Consider the following 21,618-nt stretch of genomic DNA (forward strand, 5'->3'; position numbering starts at 1 on the left):
ATTATTGGGATTCTTATGAGGTTTTTTTTATATCCACGGTGCAGAGGCCTTGTCAAACTATCACTAGGCTCATAAATCTAACCATGGTAATACCCACAACATGTACGAAAGCCTTATCAAATGTGTGTGTGTGTGTGAGCTCCGAAATGTTAGAGAATATGCCACAATGGAGATTAGTCGGATTCTCATGGGTGGTGTTTTTTTCACATTCACGGTTCAGAGGCCTTGTCAAACTATCACAAGGCTCATATATCTAGCCATGGAAATACCCACAACGTGTACGAAAGCCTTATTAAGTGTGGGTGTGTGAGCCCCGAAAGTATGAGACGGCGAGGTCCTCAGTCAGTGTTGCCAGCCCGGGGTGTATCGCGGCCGCCACCAGCCAGCGTGACATCGAGAGTGTTACGCCGGCGGGAGGGAGGCACTGGGGGGCGTTTCTGGCTATGATAGGCGTCAAAATGTTCACAGGGACGAAAAGGAAATTGTGATGATGGCCATAACTTTTAACTTGTAGGCTCCTGGGCGCCCATTACCACTTTTCCAAGGCCACAGCGAAGATTAAACGGGTTCTCTTGGGTGTTTTTTTTTCCGTTCAAGATACAGAAGTCGCGTAAAACTATCACTAGGATCACAAAACAGTCCATGATGAGAATCCCAGCAACTTCGACGAGAGGCCTTTCAATCAGTACTGAGGTGCCGATACTTAAGAATACGGGCTTTGTACAGTAGTTCAGTCTGTTGGGTTTTTTATGCTTCTCGACTAAAACAAACTCTAGCTTAGCATTTTTTGTCAGTTGATATTTTGTTCTTGATTTTACCGAACTTTGCATTTTTATTACAGACACGTTTTTTTATTTTATCATCACATTGTCAGTTAATAATTTTTCATGCCTTTTTATTACAGACACGTTTTTTTATTTATTTTATCATCACATTGTCAGTTAATAATTTTCCATGCCCCATAAATTCACCAAACTTGAGCATCATTATCATCTAGTGTCATATTTTAAAGTTTAATGGCGACCTTAAACCTTCCATATATCTTGTGTTTTCATTGTCACCTCCGAAAGGTGTGGAAGAGAAACTGCAGGTGTGGAGAGGCTCGTTCCACATAGAATAATTCATACCGTGGCCCCGACGTTCCGCAGCAGTGCTTGACATCATTCGCTTACGTTCTCAGACAACCTTAACTTCAACTTCAATCCTATCGGTAACTTCGGGAGTCTGAAGGCCGTATTACTAAACATTTCGTTGTCCAAGTTCACATATTTGCCAAGGCTTTCGTAGGAGTTGTGAGCATTTCTAGTAGTAGTTTTATGACCCTGGTGTTAGTTTGACTCTTCTTCTGTACCATGAACCTAAGGAAACACTCATTAGAACTCGACTGACCCCCTCTTAACCTTTAGAAATTGTTAATGTGAGAAGCGAGTGTCTTATAATACCGACCTGAATATCACGTGTCACTGAATTTCTTACTATTATTATTATTAAGAGATTCGCGATCTTTAGACAAGACAAAGCGAGCGGCAATATTATAAACACGCTTTGACTGGCGGAATGTAGCTCGTCCCGCCCTCTTACGAACGCCACCTGTCAAGCGTCTTATTTGATTTCAGTCCAAGCCAGTAAACAGCTGCCATCCCGACTTTATATCCCGCCAGTGGTCATTCAGTGTTCCGACGTGTAGCCAGCCAGCCAGGGAGGAAGGGAGGCACTTCACAAGGTTGCTTAATAATGATAATTTCTTTTAGACACATTTCCGCGTTGCTAACACCTGAAGGCAACACTGGCGGAAACAGGACAGCCGCGCGGCCCTGCAGTGTGGTGACAGCCTTCACGTTGCCGGTTAACGCGTCAATAATGGTGTGTTTGAGGAGGAGGAAGATCCACGACCCCTGAACGCAGCATCTGGACTCGAAGTGACAACCAATGAACGCGCGATCGCCTGACTCACACTCGCCACTTCCTCCCAGGATTCAAGGTTGACGGCCTGGCAGCCAGTACACGGTGGATGCGTACACACACACACACACACACACACACACACTCTCTCTCTCTCTCTCTCTCTCTCTCTCTCTCTCTCTCTCTCTCTCTCTCTCAATACATACATACATACATACATATATATATATATATATATATATATATATATATATATATATATATATATATATATATATATATATATATATATATATATATGGAACATGTCCGGAAACCATTCCAGGAAGTTAGGGCAATCTTCCTTTATGTGTATGCATACGTGGTCAGGCGCACGCGAGCACACACACACACACACACACACACACATACATACATACACACACAATGAGGTAGGTACTGAGTCACAATAAAAAATAGCTTGACCTTACATAATAAAACAGGAGTGCGCCAGACGCTGCCTTGAGGTTAGGGCGGTGCCCGATATATTTTTGCGGAGACTCGCCGCGTCCCCTCATCAAGCCTGGTAATGAAGACCCCAAACGTATATTTATAAGGTGCAAGGTAACAGTCCTCGGGAAGGGAAGGGGGAGCAATGGGCCGACACTTCCTTCTCCGTTTTCCGTATAATGTCGCGTATCTTTTTCTCAGTCAACTTCCTTTCCACTATATTCATTATATCGGTAGAATTAAGGAATATCATGTATCCTTCCTGCTTGTTTTATGTTTGTTTGGGTTGTTTTGCGGTGGCCATGTAAGGAATGCTAACCTGCAGTCTCGACCCGGACCAATATCTTAGCACCCGATTGAGGATTGACGAGAGACGAGAAAATAAGATCCCAATATCAAACCAGCACGTTCACCTTATTTGATCTGATTATATTTTCTTAGTTTTTAGGGGATGGGAAAGGAGGGTAATGATATGCGGTAAACAAATCTTAAAATTACAAGAGCATAATTTGTACCGATTACGACTACAAAACACTTTCAAGGGCTCCACCTGCTTTCTTCATCTCCTTTTCTTCCTCCTCCTCTTCTTCTTTTTCCTCGCTTAACCTTCTTCATACCTTCATTAACCTTGTCCTTCTTTCCTGTACCGGTTCCGTTACAGCAAAACGAAGAGCAAGGTCAGATTAAGCGAAGCAAGCGTGCGTTTGTTTTGCTTACCATCATCATAATCTCATTAGCGATCTTACACCGAACTCTCGCGGTGTCGCCTTTCCGTCTGTGGCGCGCGCAGCAGCTCTCTAATCAAGGTCATCACAACACCCCCATGCCATAAACCCCCCTCCACTAAGAAAGAAATTATCGCCTTATGACTAACCTCGAGGGACAAACAAGGAAGAAGATGTGAGTGCGGTGTTTAGTCTGTGCCTTTGAAGCAGCATAAGCGGAAGTGGGAGGCAAAAACAGGTTGTGCTGGTGGTGGTGGCGGTGGAGTGATGCACAGCTGACATTGAAGACCCAGTTTCCCGCGTACTTGGCAACACCATAACGGCCACTCTGCACCTTCGGCCGCACCTGCTGATGAAAAGAAGTAGTTTAAGAGGAAACCACAAATCATTTCCGGGGACATGTTATTATATTTATGTTTGTGTGTGTGTACGGTCAGAGAAAGGACAGGAAGGAAACGTTTGAGTGTCACTTGACGTAAACTTATGAATGAAATAGTTGACATCATTTAATTGTAAGCGATATATGTAATTAGTTTAAACGACACACCATTTCCGGGCCCTTGTTAGTAGGCTATATTTGTGACTATGAGATGATCAGAAAAGTACCGCGGAGACCATTATGTTGTAGAAAGACGTAGATTTATGAAGGAATGGAACTGTTTTGAGCCTCGAAAAACATGTAACCAACTTAATTAACAGGTGTCCCAATAATGTTACTGTGTACCTCAAATCAGCATCCCCAAAATTAAAAATAACTCGATTTCTGAGGCAGCAAGTGGAGTCTGTTATCCGAGACTTCATCTGACTTCTCCGAGACTTAAAATGTGTCGCAACGCCGTGCCACGGAGGGAAAAAGTTAACCTTATGTTTTCCCCTTCCTTCCTGCGCGACCTTCCCCATCCCAGCCGCGTGGAACAAAACAGGTGGTTGTGAGGTGGTGGTGAGGTGATCGTGGTGCAACTCGCTGGAGGAAAGAAACAAGTCGTGCTTCCTTCCTGTGTTGACGCAAACCTTCAATGATCAGATACAAGCAAAAGCCGGAAAGACTAGACGGAAAAATAACACTGATAACATCCCGTATTTGTTATTTGGCAAGATTATTGGTAAGTTCGTTAAATAAATTGTATGGCATTTAATTGGTTCGATAGCAGTTTGATAGTTGGTTAGATCGTTAAAAAGTACGTTATTTAGTTAGTTAGTTAATCGATTAGTTACTTGGATCGATAGGTAATTAGTTAGTTAATCAGTTAGTTAGTAGGTTAGATCGACACTTAATGAATTAGTTTGTTAGCTGATCAATAGTCTAATGTTAGGTGTCCAGTTGCAGTAGGGTTGATTTTCGCATTGTTCTCAAATTGAAGCACACCTGTAAATAAAAACTGTGTGTCTTCAAATTATTTCAAGTCACATAATTAATTGAGCAGAAAACTTAAATTTAGGCTACCGGATGAAGCAGTACTATGGCTGTGTTGAAACCTATGTAAAAAAAAAAGAAACAAACACCTGAGAAGAGGCAAAGACAGAACACCTGGGATACACCTGCCAGAAGGAACTTATCATACCAGTCCGTTTGTGATTTAGTGCAAGAAAAAATAAGTTAGGGCAGTAGTCTATATCACATAGCAAGCAATGGTATGCATGTTTTAGAGGTAGACGATAAAAAAAGCATTAATATTGATGACTGTATCGGATGTGGAATCTTTTAAGGCATGAAAATAAATTCTGACAACACACGGACAGAGAGAGAGAGAGAGAGAGAGAGAGAGAGAGAGAGTGGAGGGGAAGGGAAGGGCGAGGAATCAAAGCATCTAATGTTTTGACGTAGCCCACTCTCTTATAAGGCAGCATGTCACAAATTAAGCCAAGAGATGCTCGCCAAATGTTATTCTAACTCTGAAAAGGAAGCCAGCCCTGACCAGATGGTAAAAATAGCCTTAGTAAAGTGTGTGTGTGTGTGTTAGGGGGAGGTGACCTTGCATATTACTTTCACTTGCTCGCTCGTGCTCTTCACTCTCAGCCATCCAGTTGAGAGAAAGTTGATACACACGCGAGCGGAGTCAAGCAAGGCGTACAGATGAAAGCAGCGGAATAATAATGTAGTGTTGTGAACGTACGCGACGAGGAGGGAGGACGGATATGCTCAACCATTCCCCCTCGCAGATACGTTTTTCTAGACATAAGACTTCAAACAAATGATGAGAAGCCTAATTTCTTTGAGTTATAAGTCGGTAAACACGCATGGTTTAAGAAATGTAAACCAGTACAAAAATAAACAAGGGAGAGTCAGTTTCTGGAGTGAATAATTACTTTAGTTAAATAAATTGTATTGCATTTAATTGGTTGGATAGCAGTTTGATAGTTCGTTATGTCGTTAAAAAGTACGTTATTTAGTTAGTTAGTTAATCGCTTAGTTTCCCCTTACGTATTTACTTTACCATGGTAGTGATTTTATATTATCTAGAAGCATAAGTGTCCTACAAGAGAAAACATATACAGCAGCTGATTTTGTGAACATTTTACTTACTTTACCATGGTAGTGACTCTTTTCACGTGGAATACTAAGTGGCCAGGTTATATTAAGAAGACCACTCACACCCTTACCACCTGGAGCAAAGTGCGGCTGTTTCCTTGAGATCGAGGGAACTGCGTCGTAATGGCAGTGATGCGCCAGCTGACCGACCCACACACACACACACACACACTGGCCTTGAGCTCGAAAACCTGCCGCTGAAGGGCACTCAGGCACATAAGGGTGGAGTGTATGACCTCCTGACCTGCCTTAAAGTGCACAGGGAACAGCGATTGCCCCACTCCCTCCCTACCCTCCCCCTCCCCCATCGTTTGTATGGCATCTTGCCTCCTCACCCCATCAAGCCCCTCTGTCCGTAACACCTGCATCTTAGCCTATGCCGTCTCTGTCTCCCTCTCCATCAGCAGGTCATATGTGGAGCTCTCTCGCCCGTAGGTGGACTGCTGAAACTACTGCCATGGAAGTTTAGAAATGATTAATAGAGCTAGATGTATACCGTCCAAAGTTTGTTTAATATAGGCCCAGACCCACCTATCCGGAGTGCTTTAAGAAATTTCTGCAGGAATGGACGTTTGTTCCATCATTTACGACTCGCTATAGCTACACAAAGACAGTTTACCTTATCGTTCAAATGAATCCAAACCCTTAAAACCAAATTTCTCCTTTAGACTATGGTAGCAAGACTCTAGTCAAATCAATAACAACAATGTGGCGTATTTCAACCTCGGCCCTGAAATGCGCTTCACCATGGGCCACGATTCTCTCAGTGGCGTTGATAAATCCTTCGCTCAGAGGCAATATCCCTGAATGCACCCTCAATGGCGGGAGATTCGACCTCAACCGATGATACAACCTGGGACGCCATACCCACGTGGACACTGACTCTATGTATGACAATCTTGAAGGGGTACCGCACTACTCCGGAAAAAGTACCGCACTACCGCAACCGCACTACTCCGGAAAAAGTACCGCACTACCGCAACCTCACTATTGATTTTCCAGTACCGCGCCCACCTCTGCTGAGATATACCTGAAAGATACACACGGACGAAATTTTTTTAGACATCTCTCCCTGAGTAGAACGGGTGGTAGCCCTGTGTACACATGCTCTGTGTGAAGGAGTGAGTTGCCAATGGCCAATGCGCACTGATAAGCCTTGTCGCTTGATCTCGATGAAATTAATATGTCTGTTATGTAACCGTAGTATAATCATTGGTTGTGGCGATAATTCCTCGTCACAAGGGTGTTTTTTCGTCTGTAGATTTACGTCATTCTGGTGCTAATTTAGTACCACCGAGTGAATAAAATAATTTTGTAACCCATTCCGCTTGAGGACTATCAGTCAGTTTAAATGCTGTGACTACCGTCATTCCTATTCCAATGAGGGAACGATAATTCCAGGTGGTAGTTTGAGTATAACTGCCAGAAGCTTTTAGTACACTCTTCAAAATAATGGGTCCTTGTGAGGAAAGAAGAGGAACACCACTGCCATTCCAGCAAGCATCAGTCACTAGATGTCACTAGGTTGTTGTAACCCTTGACCCATTTGAATACTTCTATCAGATCTCCCCGCACTCTTCGTCTCTCTAGTGAATGTAAGTTGAGATGTTTCAGCCTATCTTGATATGGAAGGTTCCTCAGCCCCTGAATCATCTTGGTCATCCTCCTCTGAACTGATTTTAGCAAGTTGATGTCCATTCTGTAGTGTGGGCACCAAGATTGGACAGCATAATCTAAGTGTGGCCTAACTAACGCTAAATAGAGTCTGAGGATGACCTCTGCACTTTTGTTGTAAACATCTATCGTGAATAGTATGAAGTAATATATTTGATTTTGTGTCAACTTCTTTCTTTTCTTTTCTTTCTTTCACAGCCTACAAAGTAGATGTGTCTCAGAGGATGGTGATTTATAACAGTATTGAAATTCAATGATACTGGATATGATTTTGATATTCATTGTATGTGATACTATTTTGTATTATTTATTCAATCGTTATATATGACTTCCAAGTTAAAGAGGAAAAAATGAAGTAATATATTTGATTTTATATGTTAATATCTTTCCTTTTATCACATTACAAAGAGTAGCTACGTATATTTTAGAGGATGGTGATTTATCAAAATATTGCAATTCACTGATGATAGACGAGTGATATGCATTTTGATATTGATTGTATGTGATATTATTATATTTTAATTAGTCAAGTTATATATCTTCCTAGTTAACGATAAATTTTATAGTGTGTATACCTTTATATATTATTTTTGTGCTACATATTTGTAATAGCAGAATGCAATAAATTTTGCACATCGAAAATATAAAGGATGGCATTTTTCTTGGCGTATTCAGAAAAAAAATTGGCAGTTTTTAGCAGATTTTGTTCAAAAGTTGGCATTTTTCGTAATAAACTTGGCAACCCATGTGAAGCCTGGGAGGTGGCGGGGCAGTGTGTGATTGAGTCGTGTCGCGTCATGGCGTCCTTTTCTCCGTCCGATAGTGATTCTGAGCGCGATATGACTCCTGAAGGTGACTTGCATGTGTCAGACAATGATGAAACTCAATCAAAAGGCTTCATAAGTGACTCGGATGAAGACTATTTGCCAGAGAATGACAGTGAGGTGAGTAGTGACGAGGAAAATGAGTGATGTGAATAGTGACGATGAAGAAACACCAGACAGCCCCACACTCCACACACCCCTGCACTTCTTCACACTCGTGGCTGATCCCTTCGCTGATCATCGTCCTGGCACTGTTCCTGCCCTAATTGAGGATATTTCTGGTGTTCATCCTGATATACCAAGGAATGACATGAGTGCTTTGGACTTTTGATTTAAATAGTATACATCTCGTGAACAAAATATGTTAGAACACGTGAAAAAAATACATAAATGACTAAATATAGGTGTAAGGGTAAAGATAAATACCCCCACGGAATTAGGAGAAGCGCGCGAAAAACTCGGTGCGGGAGAGGTGCGGGAGAGGGGGCGGGGGAAGCGTGGGGATCAAGGAGTCGGTAACGAAGGGTAAGTCTGCTTCGAGGCTTCGAGGCGTGTCACTAGTGGAGTCTGTTTCCATATATCTGCTGACCCATAGTGATATGGTAGAGATGGATACATCAATCCGCTGTGCTATTAGGCGATGACTGAGGCCTTCAGTGTAAAAATATATATATATATATATATATATATATATATATATATATATATATATATATATATATATATATATATATATATATATATATATATGCAAGATGCCACTTTAAACACTCGCCTGCAGAACAGGCTGCGACCATCAAATCAGTACAGGAAGATGCCTACGCATATATATATATATATATATATATATATATATATATATATATATATATATATATATATATATATATATATATATATATATATATATATATATATATATATATATATATATATATATATATATATATATATATATATATATATATATACAGCCTCACCTATTACATCACGCCTTGTGGTGGTCTTCCTCCCACGAGTGATATCACTACCGCGGGAGTTTCAGACCATCTGAACAACTGATCTGCCACGCATGACTACTGGCAACCTGTCAGTTAATGACACTTTATGGACCCAACAAACTCAAATAGATGAATATTTATTTCATCATTTATTGCACGTCGAACGAGGCGATCTTCCTTTTTTGCAGTTTCATGGGAATATACCTCTAAGGAAAGGGACAGGTTTTTTTTTTAATAGGCTTCCATCAAGGTTGAAAAGTAGCAATGAAGTTCAAACCATCCGCCAGTCCTTGTGTGTATGGCAGGGGTCAGCGGGGAACGCAGCGCCAACCCCCCCACCCACCCAGCGAGACCAACCTTCTATAGATCTTGAGCGAGTAAAACTTTCGGCTCCACACGCGAGGCGGATCTGTGGGTTGCGTGCGTGTACCTTCAGGCACCTGGAAACATTATTATCCTGTGTCTTTGGCATGCAGCAGGTGTTGCTTCGTATACATAATACTTATCCATATTTACTGCAAGAAACTTAGCCAGTATTAAGTAGCCTCTCTCTCTCTCTCTCTCTCTCTCTCTCTCTCTCTCTCTCTCTCTCTCTCTCTCTCTCTCTCTCTTTTATTAAGGCAATTTTCGATTGATAAGCAGCAGTACTTTATTCAGTGGTGTGTGTGTGTGTGTGTGTGTGTGTGTGTGTGTGTGTGTGTGTGTGTGTGTGTTAACTTTCATCACTTATACGTTTACAAGCAGACCGCCTCTCTTCAATATTGATTATAATGAAGGGAATTCCTGCCTTGCCTCTTTCCGGCGCTCTCTTACGGGAAAATGAATAAAAAACATCCGTATTCAAACATGTTGCAATACCTGTTATCCAGATCATTCAGAGAGAGAGAGAGAGAGAGAGAGAGAGAGAGAGAGAGAGAGAGAGAGAGAGAATCTTATTGAAACTGCATTTACTACTGCGAATACTTCTTATAATAGCAAGCACCATCACAACACTCGGGTAGAATGAATAATTATGTAACTTAAAAGATGTTCAGTTTCGGTATCTAATTAGTGCTGTTCTTGAGCCTTGAGTGGCCTCTTAAGTAGTTTCCTGTGTCCTCGGGAGCATGGGAGAGGATGACATGGTGAGCGTGTGAAAGTAGGATGTGAGAAGTAGTACAGAGATACAGAATGAAGGCGAAGCAAGCACTCGTGACTGGAATGAGACGTGAAGGTGAAAGAACAGGGAATGAATAGAGGTGGTGTTGATGCTGGGAATGTGTGGGTAGACAACTGGAAAGAAAGACGAGTACGTGCTGATGCTGCTGTGAAAGACTTCTTGAGATGGGATGAGAAAATAATGGACTGGTAGGAAGAACGAAGGAAATGGATGGTGTTGCTTTTAGGGCTGTGTGGGAACTGGTGAGAACTGAAGAAAGGATGACTAATAAGAAGATAGGATGTGAAAATGATGAAGGGGTTGAAAGAACAGGAAAATGGATGGGGCTGCTGGTAGGAACTCATGAGACCAGTGAAAAGAGAATGGCTGATGTGAAAGACTTCCTGGAAATTATGTGGGTAGCATACGAAGTGTAGAAAATTATATTGTATGCTGTTGAGAATGAAACTGTAAAGAGTATGTATTTAGAGAAAGACAGTATGCTCTTGAGTTAATGTAGTGTATATGGATAGCATGCAAGGTGTAGATAGTGACATTGTAGTATGCTGGGTGCTTTTTCGAACTTCCGATGTAAAGATGAAGGTAAAGGATAGTGGCTGATGTGTGAAAAGACTTCCCTGGAGATAGTGTACGTAGCATGCAAAGTGAAGAGAATGACATTGTAAGCTGGGTGGGTGGGTTTTTTTTCCTTTCTCGTATTACGTGAACTGCCAATATTAAGGCCTGACACTCCATGGGTTCACCAGCAGCATAAAAAATGGAAAAATGAAGAGTTGATCGAGAGAGTGACGACATGGATGAGATTTACGTAGACATTGTATGATGGGATATATTTCAGTTTATTTCCTTGCATTACTTGAGCTGCTGATATGAAGGCCTGACACTCCATGGGGTCACCTGTGGATTACAAAAACGTAAAAATGAAGAGTGGGAGAAGAGAGTGAAATGTAGCTAGTGAATGACGTAGTATACTCGGTTATTTTCATCATATTTCTTTATGCATTATTTGAACTACTGATATGAAGGCCTGACACTCTATGGCGTCACCTGTGGAATACAAAAAAACGCAAAAATGAAGATTGAGAGAGAGTGCGATGTAGTGAATGACATTGTATACTCGGTTATTTTCATCATATTTCTTTATGCATTACTTGAACTACTGATATGAAGACCTGACACTCCATGGGGTCACCTGTGGAATGCAAAAAAACGCAAAAATGAAGAGTGAGAGAGAGAGCTAGAGAGGATCCGGCCATCAGAGGAGAGGCGTCTGGCACCACTGCACCCCTACTCCCTGTGCTGTATGCCTGGCACCACTGCTCCCCCACTCCCTGTGCTGGCGTGCCGTGTGTCAGCTGTTCTCTCCAGGCTGAGCCAAAACATTACAAATTACTGAGGCCAGCCGTGTACAGCGTGAGTACTACATGAGCTAGACACGTACGCAACTTGTCCGCGGCCCCCATGTTATAAATACGCACGTTCCTTCCCCCTCGGTAATACGCATGACTAGAGAATGTATTTTTTTTATTATTTTTGTAGTGTGTTATCCTGTGTGTTAGTAGTACGCAGCCGTGTTTGTTGTTCTTAATTAGTGCCTCAGTGATGTAAGGGAGATCTGTATAGTTATAGCGGGGAAGGGAGGTGAGGAATATACACGAGTTACCCGCAAGATATAATTTTTGACGTGTGTTACCTATGTATAGTACGTAGACGTGGTGTTTTTAATTAGTACAAGTGTGCATGTATACCTCAGTGGTGTGAGGGAGATCCACGGGTTAGTTTAGGTAGGGAGAAAGAGGAAAACCAAAATCACGTCACTAAACCAGGTTAGCCACCGTCTAACACGTAATAATTTGACACTAACGATAAGTGACCTACAAAATGGACTCGACAGGGCCAGTTTGAGTGACAACACGACCACCTGAGCTCCTGTGTGGCCGGGGAAGAGCAGAGGTGTGGTGTGGACGAGGTGCAAGTGGTTTTAAGTTAAGGTTGATGGCTAGTGATATAAAAAAAAAATGCTTGGGCGGGCTCCAATGAGTTCCTGTGGTGGGTGCCAACTGCTTGAGTCTGCTGCTTTTAACACTCCCTGGTGGGCAGTTGGTGTCCCAGAGTGAGCCCTGTGCAGAGAGGAGGCCCAGAAAATTGTGCAAGATGAAGCAAGTGAGCATAAAGGGCTAATGATTGCTGTGTGTGTGTGTGTGTGTGTGTGTTGAGTGTGACAGTTTAGGGTAGTGAGGTATGGTGTCCCAGAGTGAGCCCTGTGCAGAGAGGAGGCCCAGAAAATTGTGCAAGATGAAGCAATTGAGCATAAGGGACTGATATTTTTATGTGTGTGTGTGTGTGTCGAGGGTGGCTGTGTAGTGTGGTATCCTGGAGTGAGCCTTGTGCAGAGAGAAGGCCTAAAAAATTGTACAAGAAGAAGTAAGTGAGAAGAAGTGACTGGTATTTGCATGTGTGTGTGTGTGTGGTGGTGGTTGTGTGGAGGGTGGCATTATAGTTTAATGTAAGGTAGTGTAGTGTGGTGTTCTGGAGTGAGCCTTGTGCAGAGAGGAGGCCTACTAGAAAATTATGCAAAATGAAGCAAGTGACTGATATTTCCATGTGTGGGAGTGTGACAGTAGTGTGGTGTCCTGGAGTGAACACCGTGCATGGAGGAGTTTCAGAAAATTGTGCAAGATGAAGCAAGTGACTGATATGTGCATGTGTTCGTGTGGTGATAACTGTGTGGAGTGTGACAGTGTAGTGTGGTGTGGTGTGGTGTCCTGGAGTGAATACTGTGCGGAGAGGAGGCCCAGAAAAGGATACAAGATTGCATGGAGTGCAGTGAGCATAAGGGACTAATACTTGCCTGTGTGTAGTGATGGCTGTGTAGTCCAGTCAGCCCACGTCTTCCTAACGAATAGAAGCAAGTAATTCACACTGATGATACCCAGGACAAGGCTTCCGGAGTCACACCCTTACTGGATATTATTTTACTCTTATAAGTGTAGAAGTGTGTGTGAGATGCAAGGGATGTGCATTCAAGAGGCTTAATCTGTCCTGAGGAAACTGTCAAGATTTGTTTTAGCTCCCTTTAAGTTTTTGGTAGAAAGAGGTCATTTTTCCACAACTATGAGAGTAGAAATTGAATCATCACAATTGAACCCTTTAGTCATGTGGGTTTTTTAGATAAATGCAGAAAGAAAAGCAACTATCCAGAATTACACTCAATTTAAAATCACGGAGCAAGGTCACCACAGAACCTGTGTGCTGCCACTCATAAGTTTTAATACATTAACAAAACTCCACATAAACCTTTCAGATAGTAGTATCCTGGCTAGTTTGAAAATAAACATAGCCATCTTGCACGAGGTTAATACTGACATTTTGTTGCATTTTATTTCCCTGAATGCAGTGCAGTAACTATTAGCTTCAGGAAAACTAAAGGAACTTCAAAATATTGATGCAGGAAAATTTATGAGTACAGTCTAGCATAAAGTATTTTGGCAGCGAGGGGTCAGGTTAGAGAAGATCTAGTTTGGTTAGATTTCTTTTAAGTGCAGTTGCCGAAAATTTATAGACGTGATACACTTTGTACTGCACCGTTGTCAGTGGCAGCGGAAGTGGCTGCACCAATCTCCATATTCCCCGTAACCTGTCACCTCTAAAATAGAGCAGTACTGGCAAACGACTTGAGTTAAATCAGTTAAGCCCATAGTATTTTGTAAGTTTACCTGGTACTTATTTCATCTCTGCATTAATCTAAAAATATCACAAGTGGCTTTGTTGTGTGCAGATTCAATTTCTACTCACTAGATTAGGAAAACTTACCTCCTGTCTAACTCTTAGAATGACTTAAAGCCATGCCTAACTGAGGAAACGAGTAGTAATTGCTGAAATATTTTGTGCAGTTCTTTGCATAACAACAGTCAGTTTTGATATGGAGTGAAGTATTCAGAAAATGGACCAGTTCATGGCTGGTTCTTGGGAGCGACAAATTCTGATATATAATAGTGACAACTCTTTTTCTTATTTAATGACGTAACAAAAGGTACTGTTGATAGTGTATATACTTACCATGCACCAGAAATTAATCATTATATCATTGTTTCATGGTGCATACACCAGTTCACATTACTTTGCAAGTTGGTGAAGTTGTGGTTTTGCATTATCATACATTGGGAGTCAATAGTATAGACATTTGTCCTGATGGCAAAACAAAAACTAGAAGCCATTGTTCCCACTTCTTTTAATACAGCAACAGGTGTAAAAGCCCTCCAGAAAATATACCAAGTGGCCTGCATCACTTTCTATTTTATCTCCATATTTTTCCTTCATTCACAGAGGGGACAGGGCATTACAGCTACAGTTGGGGATGTATTGCACAAACTTTAATTATCTTTAGAGTGAATTGTTAACTTTGCTGTTTTCGGAAAAATGATGTCGATCATCAAAGCATATAATCTTGTTTATGTAGATGAACACCACTTTTACATTTGTCAGTATCCTATAACAGTAATTACCCTATTGATGAACTCTTAGGATTGCTTTAGATTATTATATTTAGGGTAAGATTTGAAGTCAAGAATCTGTGTTTAATTAGATTCATTTAATTAATAAAAAGCCTTGAATATCTCAGCTGGTTCTTGTGTAAACACGGGAATATGACAGAAAAGGTTTAAGAAAAAGGCATGCATGGATTAAGGTATTGGCATCACTGAGGCAGATGGTGACAGGAAGGACCGTGACCAAAGAGGAGGGTAGTGCTATTGTTCCAACTTGGCATGTGTAAACATATGCAAAGAAATAGAACAACAGTCAACATTCATGGTGGCATAGATTTGCTCAAGAGAACATATTGGGATATTTTAATGCCTGAAGAGGATAACAAAGGGTATGCAGCATATAAATAGGCCTTATGGTTGTGAGAAGACAACCTCCAATTCAATAGAACATTGTCCTAGAATATTGTAGAGACAAAAGTAGAAAGGATAGAGGACTAATACTTACAAGGATGGAGTGGTAGGATTATTAAGAAATGTAAAAGTAATGTCAGTGATCAGTGGAGATATGTTAAAAGCACCTGAATAGGATGGAAGATATAAAATGTAAGGATTGTTTACATAGAACTGAGATAAAAATGATTATCAAGAAAATGGGCATAGAGAAATCTTAATAGACCATACAACAAATCTCTAATTTTAAAATATGTGAATCTGCATGACATAATTATTGCAATAACCATAATCTCTTTCTTCAGAAATATTCCACAATGGTGGATTACTACAAAATACTAGAGGTCAATAGAAGTGCCTCTGTGGCAGACATCAAAAAGGCCTACAGACGCCTGGCACTCAAGTGGCACCCGGACAAAAACCCGGACAACCAGGATGAAGCCACCAAAAAGTTCAAGGAAATCTCAGAAGCTTATGAAGTGTTGAGTGATGAGAAAAAGAGAAAGGTAAGGAATATGTATGTTTAAACTTTCCATGCCAATATTTTGACACTACTGTATAATTTTTTAAATGTTTTAGCTTTTGATGTGTGCTATAATTTTGTTAAGCATTTTGTTCATTTATGTTTAGAAAGTAAAATACCTTTCACTTTGTGATGTACCAGTACAGGAAATTATAAGCTATACTCATGGGGTCCCATCTCTAAGTCTTGATCAGTCAAACTTAGCTTTTAATTCATTTAAGGTTTTGGACTGGACAATCTCCCTATCCTGGCCATTCTAAAGTTCAGTGCATCTGTATGGAAAACCGTGTCTCAGTATCCTTTAACCACATTGTGTTCTGTATATTACCATTACCTCTTGTTGCCCCCCATCCCATACAGACAGATCATGTTACTTCCCTACTCTGTCTTTCACTTCTCTCACCCTTCCACACCCATTCATTACTGTAACCAGTCATGCAGTATCTCATTTGCCAGTTCCTTCCTCTATTTTACTTTCTTCCCATTCTCTTTAAATTCCCATTTTTCTCTCATCCTTACTCTTGACACAGTTGAACATTCCTCCCACAACCGTTGCATCTAATTTATCCTGGTTCAACCTTTTATATACGACTACATAAACTATCAGTCTCCTCTCATTCCCTCTTCCCCTAGTATACCTGTGGCTTAACTTGTGCTGAAAAATGTTTGTTAGGAACATCAACCCTTCTCAGCACAAACATCCACAACATCTTGTCTATTCTCGTTTACACCATCAACACTCCACTTCCCAACCTCACCCTCAATCTTCACGATTCCAGTTTTAGCATTATATCCCCTAACATAAATTCTCTTAATTCATTCCCAAAAGTTTTCAAATATTTCTCTAAATTCTCCCAAAATCTCTTCATCTCCGTCTGGCTTGTTGTTCACTTGGCCATATGCACACACACACACACACACACACACACACACACACACACTTCACAATACAGATCTTCCCACTATTCACACTATCCTATAACCACACCATCCATGTCCATCCATTCCCACCCATTCTCTTGGGGAAGCCTTTATTGCACTACCTTCCCTCTTCTCTATCCCTTCCTATATCATAACCTCTTTCTAAGCTTTTCCACAGTCTCTATATATCACCCACACACCATATCCTTTCAGGCGTGTTTCACCAACACCTAACACACCTACCTTTCCTTTCACAGTTGCTTCCATTACTTCTCCCCTCATACATTCTTCATTTAATTCATTCATATTGATACTTGCAACCCAAAGGAGCTCCACCCTTCATTTCTTGTCCATCCACCACCTACTGGCATCTGGCAGTGTTCATTTTTGGAGGGACACAGCATCCATTGTATTGTCGAGAAAAGCACCACTGTCATAGTCAATAAAATAATGAAAATATATAACAAAAAAACATGTACCACAGCCACAGTTAATAAAAACCAATACAAAAAGTGTAACCAGAACCACTACACAACAAAGTACCAGCAGCACCCACCCATCCCTTCATTTCCATAACATATGAAAATAAAGCATAATTTTGAGAACTCTAAAAAGATTATATTGAAAAAGAATTGTGGTGTACTAATGAACCCACCTGGTGAAGGCAGGGTTGGACTTGGCCATTACAGGCAATGCTTGAGACGGCCCTCAAAGTGCAGCTAGTTTCCCCCAAATCTAATATTCTAGGTTTGCACAGCATAGCAGCCCTCAGAGAGATGTTGACCTTATTGGTTGTAATACTGCCACTCCTCAAAGTTACTTGCTTATGATAATGAACAATACTTGTCATTTCCATAGCAAAGGGCTTAGAAAAATAGTAATTACAGTGACTGAGAGACTATAAATGTGAATAAGCATAACTTAATCATGAATTATGGCACTGAATATATTTAATGACTTGTTGAACTATTAGTATCAAAGAAGTGGACACATTTGACAACAGACTGTGCTACATGTACAAGCACTTAACATATGTGATAAGTAACACTACTACTTGCTCTTGAGCTTTTCAAGGTCTTATAAAAGTGGTAAATGATCTCCTATTACAGTACTTATGTGCAGCTACCAGCATCTTAGCCATTTAGAATAATGGTCATTTGTTTTTGTTTGATTATACATAATTTTGATCTTTCAGATTTATGATCAGTTTGGCAAAGAAGGCTTGCAGAGTGGAGGTGGCCCTGGACCAACTCGACCTCGCACTTCACGCACCACAAGGCATCACTACAGATTTGATGATGACTTTGACTACAGCTTCCCAACCTTCACCTTCAGGGACCCAGAAGAGGTGTTCCGGGAGTTCTTTGGCGGAGATCCTACCTTCTCTGATCTTTTTGCTTTTGATCCCTTTGAGCCGATGGGGCAGAGTGCTAACCGGCGGCGGCGTCAGGGCAGACAAAGAGGTCCTGGCCACCAAGGACCCTCACAGCAAAATCACAACTCCATCTCCAGTCACTTTTTCTCTCCCTTCGGGCCACTGTTCGGGCCTCCCATGTTCTCTCCATTCTCAGGGCTTGAAGGCATTGAGGGTGGGGGTGGCTTTACCTCATTTTCGTCACACTCTTTCTCTTCTCTGGGCGGTCCTGGTGTGAAGCGATCCTCAACATCCACTAAGTTTGTTAATGGAAAGAAAATCACCACCAAGAAGGTGTGTGAAGGTGGTCAAGAAACTGTGATGACCTTCGAAAATGATGTCCTCAAATCCAAAACAATGAATGGGGTTCCACAACCCTTACAGTATTAGGATGAAAACATCATGGACAAGACAAAGTTGTAAAGTTTTGCCAGATGACCTGAAAATATCATGAGGATGTGGGCAAGCTCTCTGCCCATGTTAAGATAACTTTACTGTGTACTTGTGGAAGTTGAACTGTGGTAGAATGTTTAGTTAACCTTCAGTGCTTTAAGTTATTTCTTTATAAGTGCACACATTAATTTCTAAAGCTTTTGACATGTACTTACCTTTTCATGAGTTACTCAACATTTTGATACATACATTGTGATTCTGTATATCTAGTTCTGCAATTTATAACATGTAAACGACCTACGTATCCCTATCTCGTAACCTTTACATTTTTTTCATGAATGACACGTGGACACCATTATTAACGGATCTTGGAGGAATATCTCTTCGTGAGGTGAAATGATCATTAGTTTCTTTATGGTTTTGACTTCTGAATGTTTATCTTCGAGTTCAGTATGTTAGCATAGTTAATGCACTTGTATTTACAATTTATTGGAAGCTTTATTTCACCAACATAAGTCATGAATGTTTTGAAGTCACACATTTCCTTCAGGAAGTATGATTGGCACTCAAGGTGAGTGCATTTTTCAAATGTGATAAATGATAAGTCTTGGGGCAGCAGTACCTACATAATTGGTTTGTGAATGTATAGTATGGCACATTTCACTGGGCAATCTTCCCTCCTCTGACTATGAATATTTCCTTATTTCTCAAGGCTGAACCTCCCACCCCACCTGTTCAGGAAAAGGGTGTTGATGATGATGATGATTAGTACTCAGTGAAAGCTATTATTCATATCAGTAGCATCATTTATTGCTGTAGGCATGAGTGTTCATGGTAGGATATTTTGCTGTGCTTGTAAAATTTTTGCATACAATCACATTAATCAACTGGTGGTAATTATAAGTTTTGAAGTAGAGGAAATGAGTAGTTCTTTTTTCACTGAACACCAGTTCTGTGGGATTCATTCAGAAAAGTACCTTTTCAGAATCCTTACAGCTAGATAAAACAACAGAAACTGCAAAATGTCTTAACAACAATTTACCCAACCACAAGCTTAGCCTTTCACTGTACTCTGTTGTCACTGTTGACAGACATGCATCAGAGTCAGGTCAGAGTTAAATAGGGTACTGTAGGCTATGTATGTTTCTTGGAGGGTTAGATACTGCTGAAGAGCTGAGCTATTTACAATTAGTCATACAGAGCAGGATGTGATAGCACACTAAAGCTATGGTTTGGTTAACTTTGTTTGGTGATGCAGAATATTTTTGTCTAATGAGGTTTAACTTTCTCCTTCAGTAACTGAATCATTATTTCTATTTTCTACTGATGTGAACAAAATGAAAGAAAATTACCTTGTTCATATCTTCATGATTGTTTCTTCTGTCACATTTATACATAATTTTCTTGAAAACTGATGCATTATTATTTTTGCATCTGTTAGGTGGTGAAATCTTAGCAAGATGTCAGATTTTTTTTTTTTTTTTTTTTTTTTTTTTTTTTTTTTTCCATCCTGTTCAAAGGATTGCAGCCTTAATTTTATGCCTTCAAAAATACTGAAAGTTTTCATATTTCATCATCCAGATGTATATGTTTCATAGCTCCCACTTGGCTTCTAACAATGTTTTGACTCAAACTGGTAGAATCAATTTATTAGCATAAAGTTGATATGTATGTGTGTGTGTGTGTGTGTGTGTGTGTGTGTTTTGAGTGCATGTGAGAGAGTGTGCACCTGTGCACTTGCATGAATGTGCACATTTATTTTTCTCATCAGTTTGGGACATCCTATTATTCTAATATAACATGTAAAAGAGGGGAGAGGGTGATATTTATTATCATTATTATTTATTATTTTGTCTGAACTTTGAAAAAATTATCATGGATTTTAATTTTCTTGCAATATCTCAGTATGTACTCTTGGCTTTAGCATACTAACTATGAAATTATGTGGGGCAATTTTATTTTTTTTTTTTTTTTTTTTTTTTTTTTTTTTTCTGCTGGCTGGCTGTTTAAGTATAAGAGCATTTTACTGCCAAAGATAGATTTGTGCTGTCTTGCAGATGTTTGCGTAATGCCCACATTTTTGTTGTCTTGTTGAAATAAGAGCAGATAAATATTTCGTTCGCTATGAAATAAGATGGAAATATGCATAGAATGATTAGATGGCAAAATGATGCCTTATGTCTTGTGTTCCTTACCTTTAAACATCTCAAAAAGTGAACAACTAGCTCAGGCTGCTTTTCTAAAAATAAACATGTCAAAACTCAGTTGTTTGTATCATTTGAAAAATCAGACTTCATTTAGCACATAGAATGCAAATAGCTAAAGAAATTTTACTTTTTTATGTCAACTTTTTGTTTAGATTTTATGTTGAATATTTAATTAAAGTGGACCCAATTTCTTATAAGATTTACATTCAGTGTTTTGTCAATTTCTTTATCATGTTTGTTCTAAGGTCAAGAGAAGTACTTAATTCCAGACCTTGGTAGTACTTGCCACAAGGGTAGTGTTGTAACCTGTTGTCACTTTTTTTCACGGTATTCTGTAGTTCCAGTCATTGTACTTTTTATGTATTGTAAGTAGTCATTATTACAGTGCAAACCAAGAAGCATCACATGTCAGAAGTTTCCAGCGAGCCCCTGAGTGTGATGTCTCGGCTGAACTTTTGTAATTAGAAGAGGGAGTTCTACTTCTTGAGCTCCTGGTAAGCTTCCAATTGTTTAAGTCTGTTATAGTTTGAGTGAGGTTTTGGGTAGGATGAGGCACAGTTTTGTATTGCACTTACAAGGTACCCAAAGATAATCTAGAGTAATGCTTAAACATGCTTTAACTGTATATGTAATATTTATGTAAACTGAATAATAAAGTGTTTACTATCTTTACCTAAAGATGGCTTTATGTATAAGTGATGCTTTCTGATTAATGATGATAATTCAAAGTTTCTGTAATTTTATTGTTTAGGATGTACTCATTTCAGTTCAACTATTATAGAAACTTACAATGCAGAAAAAAAAACAGTAAAACATGATAAACGGTTTCATATAAAGAGGACCCTTTACACATGTCTCAGTCTTCCTTATGAGTTATAAATGTGATTGCATGACTAAGATATAATGTGTGGCAGTGGAT

The 21,618-nt window shown here is 40.1% G+C and overlaps 1 protein-coding gene across 5 annotated transcripts; it reads left to right on the plus strand.

The window, feature by feature from the left end:
- Nucleotides 1-8,100: 8,100 nt before the first annotated feature.
- Nucleotides 8,101-21,547, plus strand: LOC126987839 (dnaJ homolog subfamily B member 6-B-like). 5 transcript variants are annotated; one of them, XM_050845236.1, is made up of 3 exons: nt 8,101-8,264; nt 15,547-15,747; nt 17,881-21,547. In XM_050845236.1, the coding sequence occupies exons 1-3, from the start codon at nt 8,118-8,120 to the stop codon at nt 18,487-18,489; spliced, it is 957 nt and encodes a 318-aa protein (XP_050701193.1). In that variant the 5' UTR covers nt 8,101-8,117; the 3' UTR covers nt 18,490-21,547. The 5 variants fall into 5 exon arrangements, with proteins under 5 accessions (XP_050701193.1, XP_050701196.1, XP_050701197.1 ...); XM_050845239.1 differs by lacking the exon at nt 8,101-8,264 and adding an exon at nt 11,021-11,717; XM_050845240.1 differs by lacking the exon at nt 8,101-8,264 and adding an exon at nt 11,675-11,797.
- Nucleotides 21,548-21,618: the final 71 nt, after the last annotated feature.

Source organism: Eriocheir sinensis, chromosome 66 (genome assembly GCF_024679095.1).
Source record: "Eriocheir sinensis breed Jianghai 21 chromosome 66, ASM2467909v1, whole genome shotgun sequence".
In the NCBI taxonomy this organism is placed as follows: Eukaryota; Metazoa; Arthropoda; class Malacostraca; order Decapoda; family Varunidae; genus Eriocheir; species Eriocheir sinensis.

What these genes read in the sequence shown, in the direction of transcription:
- LOC126987839 (XM_050845236.1), top strand. Translation starts at nt 8,118, where the DNA reads ATGGCGTCCTTTTCTCCGTCCGATAGTGATTCTGAGCGCGATATGACT. An exon ending in TGCCAGAGAATGACAGTGAG is followed by an intron (nt 8,265 to 15,546) that starts GTGAGTAGTGAC and finishes CTCTTTCTTCAG; the next exon opens with AAATATTCCACAATGGTGGA. An exon ending in GTGATGAGAAAAAGAGAAAG is followed by an intron (nt 15,748 to 17,880) that starts GTAAGGAATATG and finishes TTGATCTTTCAG; the next exon opens with ATTTATGATCAGTTTGGCAA.